This window comes from Babylonia areolata, chromosome 22 (assembly GCF_041734735.1).
Source record: "Babylonia areolata isolate BAREFJ2019XMU chromosome 22, ASM4173473v1, whole genome shotgun sequence".
Taxonomy (NCBI): domain Eukaryota; kingdom Metazoa; phylum Mollusca; class Gastropoda; order Neogastropoda; family Buccinidae; genus Babylonia; species Babylonia areolata.
This window is the reverse complement of record NC_134897.1, coordinates 20,529,865-20,550,810: the sequence shown is the minus strand read 5'-3', so window position 1 is coordinate 20,550,810 and position 20,946 is coordinate 20,529,865. Positions and strand designations below refer to the sequence as shown.

The 20,946-nt window shown below is 40.8% G+C and overlaps 1 protein-coding gene across 6 annotated transcripts in view; it reads right to left on the bottom strand.

Annotated features, from left to right (window-relative positions):
* LOC143296869 (tubulin polyglutamylase ttll6-like) overlaps positions 1-19,312 on the bottom strand; it is an 82,265-nt gene extending 62,953 nt beyond the window's left edge. For all 6 annotated transcript variants that reach the window (XM_076608835.1, XM_076608836.1, XM_076608837.1 and 3 more), the window contains exons 1-5: positions 19,234-19,312; positions 16,835-17,298; positions 14,249-14,369; positions 4,563-4,603; positions 3,489-3,607 (exon numbers count right to left, since the gene is read on the bottom strand). In XM_076608835.1, coding sequence (XP_076464950.1) covers positions 3,489-3,607; positions 4,563-4,603; positions 14,249-14,369; positions 16,835-17,027 — 474 coding nt within the window. In that variant the 5' untranslated portion in view covers positions 17,028-17,298; positions 19,234-19,312. The remainder of the gene's footprint in view (positions 1-3,488; positions 3,608-4,562; positions 4,604-14,248; positions 14,370-16,834; positions 17,299-19,233) is intronic.
* Positions 19,313-20,946: the final 1,634 nt, after the last annotated feature.

The window sequence follows — 20,946 nt, the reverse complement described above, 5'->3', positions numbered from 1 at the left end:
AATTAAAACTCATGCGCACATTTTATGGCTGTTCCAATGGTCAATCCATTTCACCTTAAGCGCAGGTCAGGCATCTTGTTATAAATATATCTACAAACAGGTAAGGTGTGGCCAGTGTGGATTGGTCTGCATGCTTTGACACCGCCTTGAAACTGAAACTCTGCTCTGTTGTCTGCAGCCAAATTTTCCATGTCACTGGGTTTCTGGAACCATCTGTGCCTTTTGAAAACCTCTTTCATCACTTTGGTGGCAACATGTTGCCAGTTTCAGTTTCTCTAGAAGGCGTCACTGCATGAGAACAAATCCTTATATGCTACACCACATCTCCTCGTCAGATGCCTGACTAGCAGATTAACCAAACACTCTTAGTTATGCTTTGAGTGAATGAATATATATATATCTATTTGTGTACCTATCAGAGATGATTTTGTCTACAGAATTTTGCCAGAGGACAACACTTATAATTCAATGGATCTGGCTTTTACAGAGTTTTCATGCTTCAACTGCGTGCTGCACATGGGATCTCATTTCATTGTCCCATCCAAATGACTAGACACTCAGACTGATTTTCCAGTCAAACTTGGGAGAAAGGGCAAGACTGGGATTCAAATTCAGATCCTCACAGACAGTATATTGGCAGGTAAGCATCAATAAATCTCACACATTCCTACATGTTGCCAAGCAGGCACAGATATCTTAAAAGGCTGCATGTCACTACGTGTCTGTGAAGGGAATCCAGAAATTTTCTTCAAGCCTTATGACAGAATCTGACTGGAACCATGTGATTAGTTGTTGGGTGTGATCAAGCATGGTAAAGGATTAACTGAGAGTAAATGTTTCAATGATCAACGATTAAAACTGTTTTCAGACACAGACATGGCGCATGCATCTGTTAAGAATCAGGGGTCAGATATGACTAAAAAAAATTGTTGTTGTTTTTTAAAGTTGCGCCTTGTAGACTGGATATTACGGAACATGTGAACGATAATCAAAACCAAAAATCAGTTGTCTGCCCATAACAGCCATAATGACATGCAAATCAACCAAAAAAAAACAACAACAAAAAAACAAACAAACAAACAAAAATCTGATAACAATCTCTGCAAAACAAAACAGCAAGCAAAAGGAGGTCCCCACAGGAACCAGTAAACATAAAGACCACAACACATGAGTCATTCTACGAGAATACTGGAGGATGGAGGTGTGAGAAAGAGAGAGAGAGAGAGAGAGAGAAACCCCCCAAACAAACAAAAAAACAAAAAAAACCACAATGAAGAAAGAGTTAACATTGAACAGGGGGCAACTGACCTTCGTTCTCCCCTGCAGAAAAACAAAAACAAAAAAAAACAACAAAAAACAAAACCACAACCGGTTTCTGTGTCAAACATGTCATAGGGGAAGGATATGCACAGCACAACACTGTATTTGAAAATCACAAAACATCACCTTCTGTTTCATCATACACGTGCACGCACACGCACACACACACACACACAAACAACAAGCAAAAACAGAATGACTATCCTAAGTCCATTCAGAAAAGGTTAGTAGCTATCCAAAAGGCAGAACAGAAAGAAGTCACTTACTGCCTGTTAATAAAACACACACACACACACACAAGCAAACACACACACACACACATGCAACCACACACACACACACACACACAGAGAGCAGAGAGTAGTTCAAACATTTACCCCTTGTCTGCTACGCTCATCAAGCGAAGGGCCGCCACCCCACTGAGACGATCAGACTGAACTTACAGGACGTCAGTCACCAGTCTTTACCTGGACCTCTTCCTCTGCTTACATCCATTACCATTGTTCAACGAAATCAATTAACACCACTACCCGGTGCACACAAACAAAGTAGGAACAGTATTTCACAATTCATGCACCACTGATCTCCTGTCACTCAAAGCTCAGCAGGTAAGGGGTTAATGTTCTGGTCAACTCCACACACACACACACACCCATAAAAAAAACAACAAAGACACAGCACACCACAGCTATCTTCTGGTATGCTATCATCAAAACCAGTTTTGTTAGGCAAAAACAACAGTTGTGCATGACAGATTGGTCATATTGTACAATGAGAGATATATGCACACACACACACACACACACACACACACACACAATGAGAGATATATGCACACACACATACACACACACACACACACACAAGACACTCTCTCTCTAAACAGAAGACATACTAGTTATGTACTATTATCACAGAAGTAACCTCTCTATCACTAACTAGTAGCAGTTTCTCATCCATGTATTGTTGTTTGTTAAACTGTGTCAAAGTCACAAAGAGAGAGAGAGAGAGAGAGAGAGAGAGAGAGAGAGAGAGAGAAGAGGCAAAACTATCCACACTTCTCACAACTGTGTGTTCAATCAAAAGACAACCAGATACCCTACACCTCCATGCCAACCAACCCAGCTTCACAAGATGACTTTAACTATGCCCCTTATAATTAATTAATTCTAATGATAACATTCTAATGTGCAAACTGATAATACTTTATTTAACAAGTGGTCTATCACCCAGACAAGACAAGACAAGACAAGATGTGTTTATTTCAGGAAACCCTGTGCCTGGGAGGTACCAGTACATGTGATGGAACATCAACAAAATTCCTCTTCCTCACAAAACATGGTTTCTGCCTAGCAGTCACAGCACCAGCAACACTACAAAACAACGCCACAGCAAACCAGCATAACACACACAGAATCAGACGAAAGTAGTAGACAGGGGAGGATGGAGGGAGGGAGGGGGCAGGCGGGGCGGAGGAGGGGGGGGATAAGAGGAAATGGCACTGGGGTGGGGTTTGTTTACACTGGATATACTTTCAAAGCAGCAGCAGCAGTGGTATACCAGTGTAACAGCCTAAAACTACCCACCCCTGCTGGGTTTTACCCCTGGGTCATTCTGGGCTAGCCTGGAATGACCCCCCCCCCCCCCCCCCCCCCCCCCTGACCCCCAACACCTCCCTGACCCACTTACTCCCCTATAGTTGGAAATACCTCCTTTTCTACAGGTATGATCAAGCTACTGAAAACAGAACAGGGCATCATTCAGGGCCGGCTTTCACTGACCCCTCCACCCCCACCACCTCAACCCACCATTACACCTTTCTGGAAGCAAACAAGGGGGGGGGGGGAGGACTCCTACTTAAACAGCCTATATTGATTCCAACTGGCTCAAAATTTATCCCAAGGGGGCATTTCAAGTTAGCCTAGAATAACCTGAAATATCCATTTCAAGGGGGGTCATGGGGGTTGGATGGGGGTGGGGCGTTGGAGCAGGTTAAAAAATCAAGTTATTGTAAAAGGTAGGGAATGGTTCTGGGTGAGCCTCTACTGACAAGAAGAAGAAGGAGAAGCAGGGGTACAAAAGAGGCTGTTACACGGACCAACACTGGCTGACCGACAGACTGACTGACCGACCAACCAACCTGCCCAGCCAGGGCTGTGCTCACCCACCTGGTACTTCTTCATGTCCATGACTCGCTCCAGAGCCACAGAGAAGTCGGTCCAGTACAGCGTCCACTCCTCGTCCTCTGACACCTCCTTGAAGCCAAACTTCCGCGCTGTGCGCCGCACTGCACAGCCACACCACAGCGATGAAGCCACCGTTTATAAGTGACAAAAAAATGACCAGGTGACTATGTTCCAGCACTACCTAAAATTGTTCTTAAGCTCTGCGTGCACACTAGCCAAACTTACCAGAATGTGCGACGTATTGCACAACACACTGCTGCACACAGTAGCAGTTTCCGTTTTGATGTAACAAAATGACAAGTTATGATTGTCAAGCGCTACCAAAATTATTGTTTAAGCTGTTTAGACACAGACACTCTGTTTGTCTGTCTGTCTGCCTGTCTGTCTGTCTCTCTTACAAACACACAAACACCCTCTTCAAGCCCCACACATGCGTGCACACACACTCACACCCTCTTGTAACCCCAAACACATGTGCGCACACATGCACACACACACACACACACACTCTCTCTCTCTCTCTTAGTCCCCCCCACCCTGACCCCCATACTCTCACACACACCCTCTTGAGGCCACACACACTCATGTACACACACACACAAACACACCCTCTAACCCCCCCCCCCCCCCCCACCCGTCACCATCCCAACACCCCCCCTCTTGAAACCCCACACACTCGTGCACACACACACACACACACATCCAACTTCTGGGATGTGCAGCACAATGTAAGAAAGGGCAGCAGTTTTGCATGGAATAACAAAAATGACACACAACTGCCAAGCACTACCAGATTACTCTTAAGCTATCCAAACACACACACACACACGCACATACACGTATGCATATACACCCATGCACATACACACACTCACACATGTAAATACACAAACAACTTGTCTGATATCATTTATAGTGAAAAGACTGTAAACACACACACACACACACACACAAAGAAACTATCCCAAATTCTGAGGCACACACACACACACACACACATACCTACACACACACACATAAGTCTAAAACCAAGTCATGCACAAAGCCAAGACTTACCAACATCGTACTTGCAGTTTGTCAGGCAGATGTACAAAAATCTGAAACAAAAACAGCAGTTCTGTAAAACAGATATATATATATATATATATATATATATATATATATAAAATTATGAAGCAAACTCATGCAGTGAACCTTTCTGAACATTACACAAACTGCACAACTGTTTTCTTTGCGGATATATTTTACTGTAAATCATCAGATCCGAAAAACAGAAGCCCCATATTTGATACTAGACAATGGAAAAAAAAAGAAAAAAAAGAAAAAAAAGAAGAAAAAAAAATGTCCAAAGACAGGAAGTCAAATCAAATTAAATCATGTTGCATATAATCCATCATCATCATCATCACCATCAGTCCCTCAACATGGGAGCCATCAGGGGGGGTTGGGAGGGTTGGAGGGGGTGGGGGTGGGGGGCGTGGGGGGGTGGGGGGGGGGGACATGAGGGCTGAAGAGACAGACAACCTCCTCCACACAGTTCTGCTGGCAGCTGTCTAAGAGAAAATCTGTGAAGGTCATCCCCGTCCAGTCCCTGATGGTGTCAGACCAGCTCTTGGCGTTGTCGACCCACATTTCCATCCTCCTTCCATAGTGCTTTGCAGGACGGTTTTTGATTCAAAGATTCAAAGAAATTTAATTCTTTTCCCCCTTTTGGGGTGTGGGGGACACAATAAAAATACATACTCATTGAATCACACAACTTCAGTCCAACAATGTATCCGAAACACGCAAAAAGACAAGGATGTACGCAGATAGATAGATGGATACACAGATAGACAGACAGACAGATAGATATAGATAAATAAATAAGATAGATAAATAGACAGACAGATATAGAATAATACATCACTTGATAGATATAGAGAGGTGCATTTTGATACCAATCATTCTTTAATGATAGTGAAGGTTTGGGATCTTTTGTTTTGGTTTTCAAACAAGAATACATGTTGCCTCACAACCTTTGATTCTAGTTTGAATGTGGGCAATCTGCTACTTTTCTCATCTCAGTTAATTTAAGCTCACCCCCAACATACATGTAAAACATGTATGGATACAAACAAAAGTGTACACCTGCTTACAGACACACACACCCACACACACACACACACACACACACACACAGTGAGAGACCTTCATATGACGAATTCAACGTGTGTTCTCAAACCATTACACAGCGAAGCATTTACAGCAGAATCGCCGATCGTCACTTGGCAAGTGCTCAACACATGACCTGCCACACTGGTTCTATGTAAATATGCATAAGCTGATGTCATTTGTTCAAGCTTCTTTCATGTGTGTGCGTGTGTGTGTGTGTGTGTGTGTGTGTGTGTTTCTTTCTTTTTCTCTCTTTACTTTAACGTCTTTTCACTGTTAAGCGCTATTAGATGGGGGAATTATGTGGTATGTGTATGTGTGCATGTTGGGGGTTGGAGAGTGGGTTGGGTTGGGGGGGGGGGGGTGATGGAAAAAGGTGGTGGAATGACTGAGACAGGGAAGGAGACATAACAAGTGTCAGAGATTAAAAGGAAGAACCGCTAAAGACTGGACTGACAGAGAGTAAAGTGAAACCTATCTCAAACATTCCTGAAACAGGATAAGGCATGCTCATTATAACACAAACATGAACAATAAAAGGCAGATACCAAATGGACTTTGATTCAAACGCTCAGAAATTTGTCGGAGTTATAAATGATTATTCATAACATCTTCTAAAGACAAATATGTGTTTAGTGGAAACTGGTCATATATATATATATATATGTGTGTGTGTGTGTGTGTGTGTGTGTGTGTGTGTGTGTGTGTGTGTGTGTGCAGTTACTGATGCATGTATGTTGTGTGTGTAAAAAAGAGAAAAGACCAGCTCTTTTCAATGTCACCTTTCTAAGTCTGCAAAACTGCCAAAACTGTCCAGAATTTCTCTTTTGGAGATAAGAAAATTTCCTTTTAGTTTTATCTTGTAGCCTGGGCGCATTCATTAAAAAAAAAAGTAAAGAAAAGAAAAGAAAACAAAAACAAACAAAAAAACAAACAAACAAAAAAAACCCCACTCAAACTGAAATCATTGATTTTGCCAGTCCAAACACACCCAGTCCAAAACAAACAAACGTACAAACAAAAACCAAACAAACAATAACACAGCAAACCAGCTTTTCTTTGGGTCCAGCAATCAAAACACAATTTCAAAACGAGAAATCAACAGCCAAGTTTTCAGTGCCAGAAAGCCTCACACACAAACACCCCCCCCCCCCCACCTCTCCCTGTAATATCTCCATGAACACAATAATGGGGGGTGGGGGGGGGGAAGAAAAAGAAAAAAAACGGAGGGGACAGGAGGGGTTTAGGCAAGGGGGGTGGGGGGTGGGGGATGAAGGATTAGGTGGTGGAAATAGGGCGAGAGATGAGGGGTGGGGGGGGGGGGGGGGGGCCTAAGGATAAATCACCAGCGGACAGATTTTATCGGGTGGGTGCCAAGCGCGGACGGGCAATAGTAATGACCGATACCTTTGTCCACCCTGAAGTGACTGACAGGGGAGCGGAGGGGGGGGCGGGGGGGGGGGGGGTACCTGTCCACTGAAATGTGAGGAGGTCTTTAACAAGCCTCTGATTCCCCTGTTTGACTTTCCGCCGCTTATCAGCTTTCTCTGCTGATAGGTGACCCACCGCCACGCAGTATAGTGTACTGCTGCTGCTGCATGCAACCTGACTGGTCGACTGACTGGTTGGACCTCTGTGTGTGTGTGTGTGTGTGTGTGTGTGTGTGTGTGTGTGTGTGTGTCACTCTATGTGTGTGCAATAATCTTGTTGCTTGTCTTTCTCTCTCTCTTTCTCTCTCCTCACCACCAATCAATCACACAGACACAGAAACATACACATGTACACTTTCCTCGCCAACCATGAACACACAGACACACACACACACAGAGGCACACACAAAGGCATACACACTCACACACACATATGATATACACACACTTTCCGCACCAATCACTCACACACACTCGCACACAGACACAGACACAAACAGACATACACAGACACACACACATATATATTATATATATACACACACCCTCCTCACAACCAACCTCTCTCTCACACATACACACCACACCCTTCTCATCACTAACTGTCCCCCCCCCACCCACTCCCCACTGCCCTCTTCCACAAACACATACCTTCCTCCTCACTAACCTTCTCTCTCTCTCTCTCGCGCACACACACACACCACACTCAAATCCTTTATTAACCCTTTCACTGCCAGTCAATTTAGAGTACAGAATTCCCTTGTGGTATAAAGACAGAAAAGACAGTGGCTAAGAATAGCTGGGGATTCCCTCTGCGATGTATAGAAAATATGGCCTATCCTACCACCGAACATTAAGAGCAGTAGGTTCATGGATAACAGACCAATGAATGGCCACCTTTCAGTGACACGGATCCTCTACCATGCCTGTGCCTAAACGCGAGTTTGGCGGTGAAAGGGTTAAGGGACCAGAGTTTGAGAGACAATGACTGGAAAAGTGCAAAGGGACCCTGAAGGAGACAATAAAACCCCGCCTGTCCAACAACCACACAATGGACATCAGGCTCAGACGGGTCAAGAGCCTCTCAAAGTGTCGCTGGATCACCACCAGTTCCATTTCACCCCCAGAGACCTGACTGCCTCTACTAGTCCTCTGGGAGAGGAAGGGAGAGGGGGAGGGAAGGAAGGAGTTACTCCCTACCTTAGGCAGACAAAAAAAAAAAAAGAAAAAAAAAAGCAGACACAAAAAAAAAAGAAAAAAAAAGAAAAAAGAAAAAAAAGGTGTGTGTGTGTGTGTGTGTGTGTGTGTGTGTGTGTGTGTGTGACTGTAAGTGTAGCGTTATTGAAAAAGCATTTTGAGAGGTTTGAAAGCACAGTATAAATGTAGTACTGTCATTCTTCTTATCATTATTATTATCATAAATAATCTGCAAAGTATGTTGTTATAGAAATTTGCATCAGTCATCGACTCAGTCCCTGAGTCTTCTTGAAAACTAAACAGATAAACTAAACAAACAATTCTTTTTTTTTTTCAAATCATTCTATTCTATCACCCCCTTTCTTCTAGTATAAGTACTACATGATTACAACTGGCGCAAAACTGATCCGTTCTACTGTGTCAAACAAAAACGCATGTCACGTAATCTTTTTGACACAGATCGTTCCCTCACTACCTCTTCATGAGGGGACAAAGCCTTAAACTGCGAATAAACCCATCCGATTCCTGAATCCTTAGCCTCCCTAATCTACACAGCACTCTTGCCAGGCGGCACCTGAGTGGAATGCCTGTCACCGTGCCAGCTTGTTTCACACATCAAAGCTCTCGGCTGCCATACGTGACCGCGCCACACTTCAGTGAACAACCGCTCCCTCGATCGACCTGGCAGCGGACTTTCTGGAATATGTGAAGTCTTTTATACACCACTCTTTAGACCTATCTTTTCTTTTCATCTTTTGTGAGTTAAGGAATAGAAAAAAAAAATTGTGCGTATGTGTGAGTGTGCACGTACACCACATGTTTGGTACATATATGTGCATGTGCATGTGTGTGTGTGTGTGTGTGTGTGCATGCGCGCGCGCTTGCACGTGAGAGAGAGACAGAGGGACAGAGAAACAGACACATTACAGAAAAACAGAGACGGAATCACACAAATGATAGTTCAGTTTTCTCAAGAAAGCGTCACTGCGTTTGGACAAATACATACAGTGATATACGTTACACCACATCTGATAAGCAGATGCCTGACTAGCAGCATAACACAACGCGCTTAGTCAGACCTTGACTTGAGGAAAAAACCAAAAGGTGCAGAAACAAAGAAAAGGATAATAATAATAATAATAATGGATACTTATATAGCACACTATCCAGAAATCTGCTCTAGGTGCTTTACAAAAACGCTTTTGTTAACATAAAACATTATATCTATGTTACATACACACACCAAAATGTGACTACACACACACACACACACACACACACACACACATCATTAAATCAATGAATAAATAAATAAATAAATAAATAAATAATAAATGAATAAATAACATTAAAAAACTGAAATAGAAAAAAAAAGTAAGCAGAAAGATAAAGAAATGAAAATAAATGTATGAAATAAAAAAAAGACAGATGGACAATGAAACACTGATAGTGATGTACACACATGCATACAGACAGATGAGATAGATAAGCTGATGGACAGACAGGTAAACAGAGATGGTGTCTTGCTAAACTGATATTGATAAAGAGATAAATCAGCAGACAGAGGCAAAGAGGGAACAGCTATCACAGATAAATCCATGGATAATCTGACAGACAACAACAACAACAAAAGACGGTTTATTGATTAACAGACTAAGAGGAAAGAGGAGAGCAATTTACCCTTTCACGGAATTCCTTTTTAAATTTTTTTTAATTTTTTATAATAAATATAATGGAGTTAAGAAGAGAAATAAATCATCCTTTTATTAAATTCCTTTTAAAGCACACAATGTATGCTTACATGTAGGATCTTCAAGTTACACAAACATATTATAATCAATTTTATTCCACAATTCATGCAGCTGTATACTGTTTCTGGGGGTGGGTACATCTTGAATATGTTCATATTTCCATAACTCATCAAACACTGTTGTGGACTGCAGGATGCACAACATGTGGATCTGATGTCCTGCATCAGTGCATGTATATTTTCATGAAGGGGATTAGATACACTGACAGGTTCAACAGGATTCAAACCCAGGACCACCAGTTTAAAAATCCAACAATTCAGGCTCTCAGCTATCACACCCGTTGAGATGACTTTTATTATATCATTTCTAGCTTTTTCTTTTTAATGTAAGACTTTCTACATCATTATGGCTTACAGACTGTGTTATAATTATCCCCCCTCCCCTCCTTCCCCCAAACCCCCCATCCCCTCTTTCTCTCTTTCTCTGTCTATCTACATCCCCATCTAGAATACAATATCTATAAGAAATCTTCGTGGGCCGACATTCACCTGCAGACACTGAAACTGTGAGACGAGAAGTGTTCTGTTTATAACCTGACTGACATTTATCCACAGTTGGACAAACACGCCACATGCTGCAATAAGCAATTCTCCTCTCTTACACACGCAGTGAAAACAAAATCACTCAAATGTGACCAACTGGCAATACAGCAGAGATTCTTATCACTAAATTATTCTGTTTCTCGATGGGAGCACTCGACATGAAACATACATTATCATCGAATTTGACTTCCTGATGTGAAAACCGATCCGCCTCTTACGTCTAATGTTAACGCCTCCCCACCCTTTACAACAAAGGAAAGAAAGAAAGAAAGAGAACAGGCTGTACTAAGAGTCAGTGACACACTTCACTGGATCTTCACAGCCAAAAGCCAGCCCCCACTTAAACACTCTTGTGGTGTACTGAGGCCTGCTCTCTACCCTGCTGATTGCAGACCATTTCAGCATGAGCCTGTAACAGCAGGGTTCACAAGTTGGGTGCCAACCTGACCCCAGTAATACCCTGATCTGACGCACGACAGTATTTGGCAGAGGCACTAACTGACTAAGCTTGCTTACACAACTGATATTTTCATACACACCACTCCAAACCTGGCTTTCCTCATGGCACCTTTTCTTTTTTCTCCTTTTTTTTTTCTCTCTTCTCTTCTTTTCCTGTAACCCTTCAGCTGGACTGACTCAAACATTTACCTTTTCAGTTATCTTTTCTTTTCTTTTTTTCTTTTCCGGCCTTCAGCTGGACTAACTCAACCATTTGCCTTTTCATTCTCCTGCTAGTACCATCCAGGCAGCTGACGCCATGGGTATGCGTAGTCAAGGCGTTTTATGGTGTGAAGCGTGAACCCCATGCCTGCCGAATGTGTGTGTGGGGAAATGAAAGGGGAAGAAAGGAGGAAACATTATGGCCTCTTGATGGCGCCATCGGCGCTTTATTTCTGCTCCTTTCCACACTTGGCCACAAATTTTGTTCCCGTTCAACCACTGACTTGCGGACCTTTATAGCCTCGACTGACAAATGCTTTTATAGCTTGCCGCACTGCTCTCTCTTTATCCCATTCATTTTTATTCATGTATCAATTTCCACGGACATTTATTCATTTGCAAAAGCATTGTTGTGGCTTTCAATGAATGGTACTGAAACAGATAAAAAAAAAAAAAGTATAAAAAAAAACCCCAGTGGAAGTTGGCTGGAAGTTGGAGAGGTGGGGAAAGAAAGTGAGTTGGGGAGAGAAGGACGAAAGATAAAAAAAAAAAAAAAAAGAACGAAAGAAAAAAGAACATAGCAGAAGACTAATTGCATGAACAGACATGTATCTGAACATAGAAATTGCTAATGATTCTACCATTAACATATCTTACAGAGGGAGAGATAAAGACAAAGAAAGAGAAAAGGGTCCTCAAAACAGTCTGGGGCACTTTGCAAGGGGCACTTTTCTTTCATGATGATTTGACATAAATGTCTGATTTATTAAACAACAACCAACATGGTGATTAACTTTGTCTGTTTTTGGTCATCTATGTGAAATAATAACCGTCAGCAGTGAATCTCTATGCTCAATTCTTAATGTTAGCACACATAAAAGAATCCACAGCACGGAAAGGGATACAAGTCTGGCAGAAGTCTGCAGAAAAACCCACTTTGAAAGTAAAACAGATAAACTTGCAAATAAGACCCCCCCCCCCCCCCCCCCCCTTTAAAAAAAGGAGAGAAAAGAGTGAGAAAATAAGGTGCTGTACAGTTACCTTAATTACACACAGAAAAATCTAATGGGACAATGTCACACAATACAACTCTGTATGGGGCACTGGCTTCTGATAAGCAATGAAGAACCAGTCTGTTATCTGCGGGCCACATTCTCAAATATATCCTGGCTGCTGACCTATACAAGATGTCACTGTCCAATCCTCACAAATCTGACCTTGTTCCCCACAGATCCCATGTTGACCATGTCACCGTCACCTGTCACATTGTGCCTCACATACCCCACCCCACCCCACCCCACCCCACCAAGGGGGACAATCATTGGTCAACAAACTCGTTTCACTCCAAAATACAATACTCTTCAGTCTTCTGTTTTACACATTTTTTTCTCCGCTACGAAGCAAAGTTCTACAATGGAGGATTATACACAGGAGGAGGATGTTTTTTTTTTGTTTTGTTTTTTTGTTTGTGTGTGTGTGTGTGTGTGTGTGTGTCTGTGTGTTGCTGTGTGAGAGCTCTAACCAGCTGACATTGTTGGTTCTGGAAAGTAAGTGTAATTTGATAGAGACATCTGCCAATACATTGGTCAACAAACTCATTTCACTCCAAAATAAACTCTTCTGTTTTACAAATTTTGTTTCCTTACTGAGAAGTAAAGTTCTACAATGGAGGATTATACACCAGCGGGCTATGTCTTGTGTGTGTGTGTGTGTGTGTGTGTGTGTGTGTGTGTGTGTGTGTGTGTGTGTGTCCTCAAAATATGATACTCTTCTGTTTAACTCATTTTTCCCCCACTGAGGAGTAAAGTTCCACAAGGGAGGATTATACACCAGAGGACAATGGCTTGTGTATGTGTGTGTGCTCTGTCCAGCTGACATGTTGGTTCTAAGTGGAATTTGATAAAGACATCTTCAGACTTACACAAAGTGATACAGTCTAAATTCATCGTTCATGAGTGACAGGTTGGCAGTTTATATCTGCAAGTTTGAAAACTCAGGTCTCTGAGTCGTTTCAATGTTGTTTCAGCGCTATCTGTGAAGAGGAAAGCAGCATCAGAGGGAAAGAAAAAACTATCTTCTTCTGTGCCATCTACTGCTACCATTTCCTTAAACAATGAGATTCACATAATTTATCACATGATTATTGACTCTTGGATCATTAGCTGAAATATTAAGCACTTTGCACCCCATGCCAAGTGGGCCCACTAATATTACTTTGCTATCTTACAGATCCCCTATTTTGATTCATCAAACCAGTTTTCCAAACTTTCAACAGGCATTGTGTATCTGCACACAATTTACAACAGATGAGATTGCAAAATAACTCTACTATTTATTCTCAACCTGTGTCTTATGTTAGTTTGTCCTTTTCATTCATCTGCTTATATCTTTACGATTGATTCACAACTCCTTCTCATGCACACTTTGTTTTTTTCTTTTTTTTTTTGCTGAAAATAATCATAGATTTCATGAGATCACAGGTAATGCAGACAAAAAGTTCACAAAAGAAATCAGTGCATCAGAGACAGTGACAGGACAGAACAGGAGAAGGGAAGATGAGAGAGACAGTTGATCATACAAACACAGCAACAGAACAAAACCTAAGTGTGAAAAAAAATATGCTTGTATGGTCACATGTCCAGTGTGTTCTGAGGACTCTTCTGAGCGGGTGGGGATGAGGGTGGGGTTGTTAAAGTGAAATAGTGGAGAAAGGAACTGAGAAGTCTGCAAAAAAGCTGACTGCTCATTCACCCTCATTTCATTGCCACAACCAGAAATGGGTCGCCCCAACGGACAAGTGGAAACAACATTTCCACTTATCCCCCCCCCCCCCACACCACAAGGTTTAGCTGTCCTGGACAATCAGATATGAAGGTATTTTGAGCCCAGATTTGTGCATCTATGAAACCCAACAGATGAATACAAAACATGGGTAATCAAGCACTCACTTTTTCTTCTTCTTCTTTTTCTTCTTCTTCTCCAAATCCCTCTTGTCGGAGAGGTCCTGTGCTGGTTCAGAGATCACCTCCTCTGCTCCTTCCCCCTCCCCCTCCTCCTCGAAAGGGAGGTCTGGAAACAAAATAAGATGTTTGATATAATACCCACTTGTGATAAACATACTCGCTTTTAATTTTATTAATTATCATTAGTCTCCTGAAAGCAGACAGATTACTAGTAGTAGCACAGGTGTGGCAAGTGAAACATGTATTATAAACACTTGTCATAAACATACCAACTTTGCTCCAATTACAAGTTTTATTATTACTCTCCTGAAAGAAGAGAGGTAGTACAGGTCTGGCAAAATGAAGCAAGACAATTTTTTTTTTGTAGTTAAATACTTGTCAGAAACATACTTTGCTCCAATTACAAGTTTTATTGTTACTCTCCTGAAAGAAGACAAGTAGTACAGGTCCATATTATGTACACATATGTGCAGTTGCACTCACACCCAGCTACCATGTGCGCGCGCACACACACACACACACACACATTGCCACAGTGTGTGTAACCACAGGGGCAAAACTGTTGCACTGTGTGTGTGTGTGTGTGTGTGTGTGTGTGTGTGTGTGTGTGTGTGTGTGTGTGTGTGTGTGTGTGTATGTGTGTGTGTGTGTTTTATGGGAGCATGTCACATGGGATTCCTGCTGATTTAAAACCAACAACACCCCCCACCCCCAAATAAAAACAAAACAACCACCACAATAAAAAGCACCCCCCCAAAAAAAAACAACAACAACCAACAACAACAACAAAAGAAAAAAAAAACCAAAACCAAAAAAAAAAAAACAAACAACATTAATGCTGGATCATAATATACATTTATGATATACATCTATCATAGTCTTACTTTCCTTGTCTTTATCATAATCTTCTATCTCTGATGAATCATGACAAAAACTCCAAACACTTGAGCAAGACTCTACACAGGAATGTAATGACAAAGAAAATTTCTGTAACTGGATGATGTGCTAACTGCTTCAGTTGATCCAAATGATATTTTTCGCTTAGTAACACTCACAATGAAAAGGCAGATTCTGGCAGATCTTTTGAAATGGTGTGCCAGTAGACAGTCCTAGACAGTCTGGATTCACATTTCTTTAATAAATGTGCAGTATCCAAGCAGTTTAACTTGATGTGAATATCTGTTGAGCTGTAAAGTAGGTAAAACCTACTTCCCTCTTTTTCAATAACTTTGCTGCTCAGATACTTCAAAATCAAAAGTAAACTACTGCATGCTGAAAGAATCCCACTGTGATGACTGTTCAGGCAAAACAGCAGATGACAGATGCAAAACTGAGTTGTCAATTGGATTTTTAACAGATTAGGTTTTGTTAGTTCAGTACCATCTTTAAAATACTGGTACGCATTAAAGAAGCTGATGGCATATTTCCACTGTGTGTGATCTCTCTCTGGCAATTTCTTAAAAAGAACATATTAAAACTGCAACTTAATCAAACCCTAATATGGCAGCTCCAACAATGACCCAAGAAAATCGCATGGATCCGGAGGCTGAGCTAAATAAAAACATTCATGATCCAGAAATATGGTTTAATCTGGATGATCATTTACACTCTTTAATTCATTAATTGGTATGCACTGAAAGACTTCAAAGATTTTTTCCCCCTGTTTAATCCAAATTTAGTGCTGACAAAGTATTTCCAGACAAAAATGATTTTTCAAAAGTTTACCATGGATGAGCACACACACATGTACACATATCTGTATGATATATAGTCTAAATACATACACAGACAACTGAATCAGGATTATTACACTCAGACTGACTTTATTTAGATTTGTGAGCCAAAAATGAAATTCATTAGAATGTTATGACAAATGTGTTGACAAAGAACAGACGAGTTATGACAGAATTCTGGAATGTGTTGACAAACTGAACAGATGAATGTTTTATCCCCTTTGCATTTGCTGGAAAAGAAGAGATGAGTTATGACAGAATTTTGGAATGTGTTGACAAACTGAACAGATGAATGTTTTATCCCCTGTGCTTTTGTTGGAAAAGAAGAGATGAGTTATGACAGAATTTTGTAATGTGTTGACAAACTGAACAGATGAATGTTTTATCCCCTGCGCTTTTGTTGGAAAAGAAGAGATGAGTTATGACAGAATTTTGGAATGTGTTGACAAACTGAACAGATGAATGTTTTATCCCCTGCGCTTTTGTTGGAAAAGAAGAGATGAGAAAATCATGCTGCACTGGCAGAGTAAAATGACCCATGGAATGAAATCAGTTTACACACACACACACAAACCCACCCCCACAAATCACCAACCTGACCCATCATCATAATCATCACCACCAACACCAATGTTTAAAAACAAACAAACACATACACACACACATACACTCTCTCTCTCTCTCTCTCACACACACACACACACCCACAAATCAGCAACCTGACCCATCATCATAATCATCACCACCAAAACCAATCTTTAAACACACACACACACACACACACACACACACACACACACACACACAGAGACAAAAGCACTCTCCACATTGCACCCACCTGCATCTTCCGCCCCTTGTGCCTCGCCGGCATCTTCTGGCGGCTGCACTAACAACGGACTCCTGTCGTCATCCTGTAGTGTCAGTTCTTCAGCAGAGTTGCCCAGTGCTCCTGAATACTCTTCCTGATCCTCATCCGCCTCTGTCTCTGATTCAGAACTGCTGCTGCTGACCAGCGCATCGTCAGCTTCCATGTTGAAAGTGGGTGAGTTTGTACTGTTGCACTGTGTGAACCTGGCCTTGTCTTATGTATGGCCCCACATGGTGGTGAGTTCAGGTCTGGGTTTCTTGAGGTGAAGTGGGCTTTTTAGTTCCCACCCTCGACATCAACTGTTTGTTCCACTAGCACTTATCTTGCACTCACAGTGCCTGTTCTCAAAGTTGAGTTCAAACAAATCCTGGCACTTAACTCTGTGAAGTTATCTTGAATGGCCAAAGAATGTGTGAAGTACACACATCTTAAGTCTGAAAGAAAAAAAAAATCTGTTCATTAATAATGTTGTACCAAAGTACACACACAGAGAGATAAACAGAAAGTGGACAGTCAGGTGGAGGGTATAAACTGATGAAGAGAAATTGAAAAACAAAAGCAGATTACAAAATAAAAAGACCCCCCACAAAAAAGAAAAAGAAGAAGAGAAAACAACAACAAAAAACGAAACAGAATACACCTCCTATAAAATACCCCCCACCCCCCAACAATAACACAAAGCAAATGCACAACAACAAAAAACACACACAACCTCAAAACACAGAATGAGAAAGAACCAACAGAAAACACACAACTGTCATACTGAAGCATACATTCTTGAAGCATATAAATATACCTCAAAACAGTAGTGCAGTGAATAAATCATTGAACAAGAAGAAAACACAAAAACAGAAACAAAACAACAAAAATAACAACACAACAGCAACAACAAAAAAACGCATAAATAACACATAAGCTGCCCAGCCAAACAACATTTGTTTGTAATGGCAGATTTGCATATCAAGTAATGTGTGACAAAAGCAAGAAAAAATGAAAGGATTGTCCAATGACTTTTTAATTTCTGAATAATTCAAGCTGCTGTCTACATACTTATATATTCAATGTTTTATACATTTTAAAATGAACCCACGTTTTATGGTATCTTACATACTGAACATATGTTAAACAAAGTGAACAACAGAACTAGGGAGTTGTATCTATTTGACCAATGTTTTGACTGAGTATCTTGTACCCAGACAAATCATTGTTTTACTTGTTTTACAGCTGTAAACTGGTTTGAGGACCTTTCTTGTTTCCTCCAGTCCACAAGTGCTTTACTATACTATGACAAATAAGTATGTACATCATGACTTTATTTCTTGGCTATCCAGGTCTGTTCCAGAGGTCTTGGTAATCTGGAGTAGGCCTGTAACCAAGTTTCAGTGTGTGTGTGTGTGTGTGTGTGTGTGTGTGTGTGTGTGTGTGTGTGTGCCATTTAAAATGCAATTTGTTTCTCAACACAATCATCCAAAACTGTTTATTTATTATGAAAAAACAAAACAAAAACAAAACACAACATATGCATAGCGTAGTTATAGATTTAGAAAAAAAAATAAAAGATCAATGAAAGCACAAATTCTGGCAGTGTCTTATAACAAAAGCATAAACTAAAACTCAAGCCATTTGACCGCCAAGCATAAAAAAAAATTCTGACAAAAATAAAATTTGTCACAAAAAAATACCAAAGTTTCAAGAACTCTCTCTCTCTCTCTCTCTCTCTCTCTCTCTCACACACACACACACACAAACAAACAAAAAAACAACAAACCTAACTGAATACAATCCCACATGTGTGAATTACTACCAAGGGTCAAGAATAGCATTTGCAAACATTGAACTATGAAATCATCCTATGTCAATGATTATAATATCACACACACACACACAGCAGAGTGCTTTCTGTGAAAAAAAACTGTTTATTTCTAATGCACTGAGTGGCAGCTCCACTTAAGCTGACAACATCACATTTGTATTATATGATTATGAAAACTTACAAGATCCTTTCGGATTCACTTCACATCATCGATGAAGATAAAGGTGTAGTAACACCATAAACATTTCGATTTTCATTTAGTTTGTGACAGTTTATGAATAAACGTAAACTTGTGAACCAGAAGTGCTGTAAAAGCTCAATGTCCACGGCACATAATGTACGCATTCATAGCGAAATGCGCACTCACAAAAAGAATTGTCAACATTCCAATAACCATTGCACTGTTTACAGTTGAAATATCCCACGAAACTACGTGATTAGCAAAGGTCACGCTCTTGGGAAGGCAACACATCCCTCATAAAGATTTGACCCAGTAACTAATAACGCAAAGTTCCAAGCAGATCACACACACACATGGCATGAAAGAAAAGCTGACCCCGTGCTATGTGGCGGCTCCGCTGAAGTTGACAATACCAGCCCTCCAATTCGTGCCGCCGCGTCCATATTGTTTAAACATGGCCGACATATAGGCCGCTACGTCCGCGCAATGAAAAGTTTTTAACTTCTTCAAAGTGATTATCTATTCATATATATTTTACATTATTATCTTTCAATGTTCAAAATCACTGGAATTCAAGCTATACATCATTAAGATAGCTGATATTTATAAGTAGACTTGCTAAAACAATGTGAACTATTTTCTAACTCGTTGCTTGGTTTCAAGACTACTTACAGAACGCAGGGTCTGAGTTCGTTTGAGGCATTCTACTTTGAGAATGGAAACGTTTTACAAGTTAGAAATGAATACGACAGGAAAAGTATGCTTTGATAGACCAGTACGTATGCAGCATAATTAAAAGTGTTTATAGTTCACGCACACAGACACACGGTACGCTCAAAGTGGCCCTTTTTAAATTTTGTTTTTAAAAATCCTATTTCAGTAATCTTGCATTGTACGTAGTTTTCACTTCATTATGTTTTAATACATTTATTCATATGTTTAATTATCAATTTTTATACAAATGTGTACAAACCACGGGTAGGCTCTAAAGGTCTGCCCACCCCATTTGGTTTGTGCGTAGGTCAGGCATGATAATTCTCTTTATTGTTGTTGTTATTGGTATGTCATTCTAATGTGGGTTTGGATAATATGTCGGTCAGTCCTCAAGCTTTTGGCACCCATTTATAAGTGAAACTGTATACATGTTAGTAAAAACTAAGATGCTGCTGCTTCAGAATTCCACGAATAGTTAACTTTCTCTTTGTGTTCGAATCATTAATATTAGAAGTAGTATTTGCATTCAGTTGATTGCTGTTGCTGTAGTTGTTCTTTCTCCTTTTTTTTTTCTCTCCCCCTTTTTCTTTTTGTTGTCAATTATTAACAAGACGCCGTATCACTGTAATCTGAAAAAAAAAGCATGTACAAACAGAAACATTGTCATAATTTGATGTGTATGATTCTATGAAAAATACTCCAGTTTATAAATTTATTTGTGTAATCATAATGTATTGTGACAATGATTATAACCTTCATCGCCAAAGGAGAAAGAAAAAAAAGGGATAAAAAGAACTGAAGAAAGAGAAGAGAATGTTATTATGGTTATTTTTGTTATTATTATTGTTATTATTATTGTTATCATCATCATTATTATTATTATTATCAAATCATTATTTTTGTGTTCATGAACTTGATTCCCTTTTTAACTCACTCAGTACGGCCAGTCCTCTCTTCTCCTCTACACAGACCCCTCGGATGTCCAGTGGGTGTCTGTATGACCCAACCTTTAGCTTCCGTCGTCAGAATTGTGGTATTCTTTGTCAACATTCACCTCTTCAGTATAAGAGCCTTCTGCTTGCAATATTTTGATGATGGTAATTGGGATGAAACGCTGTTAACGTCGTCTCTTTCACCGTTCGTATGGAGAGAGTTAAACTTGAGCTTTCAGAAGCCAAAGGACGCAGAGCTGTCGTCGCGTTATTTCGGTCTCTCTGAACGCGCACACTAACACACACATTCACATACGCGCGTACACACATATTACGTGGCACATGCACGAACGCGGCGCACACACTGACACGCCGCAGTGCTGACACATGTACGACCCCCCCCGGCCCCCACTGGCACCCCCCCCCTCCTCCGCCCCCTAAC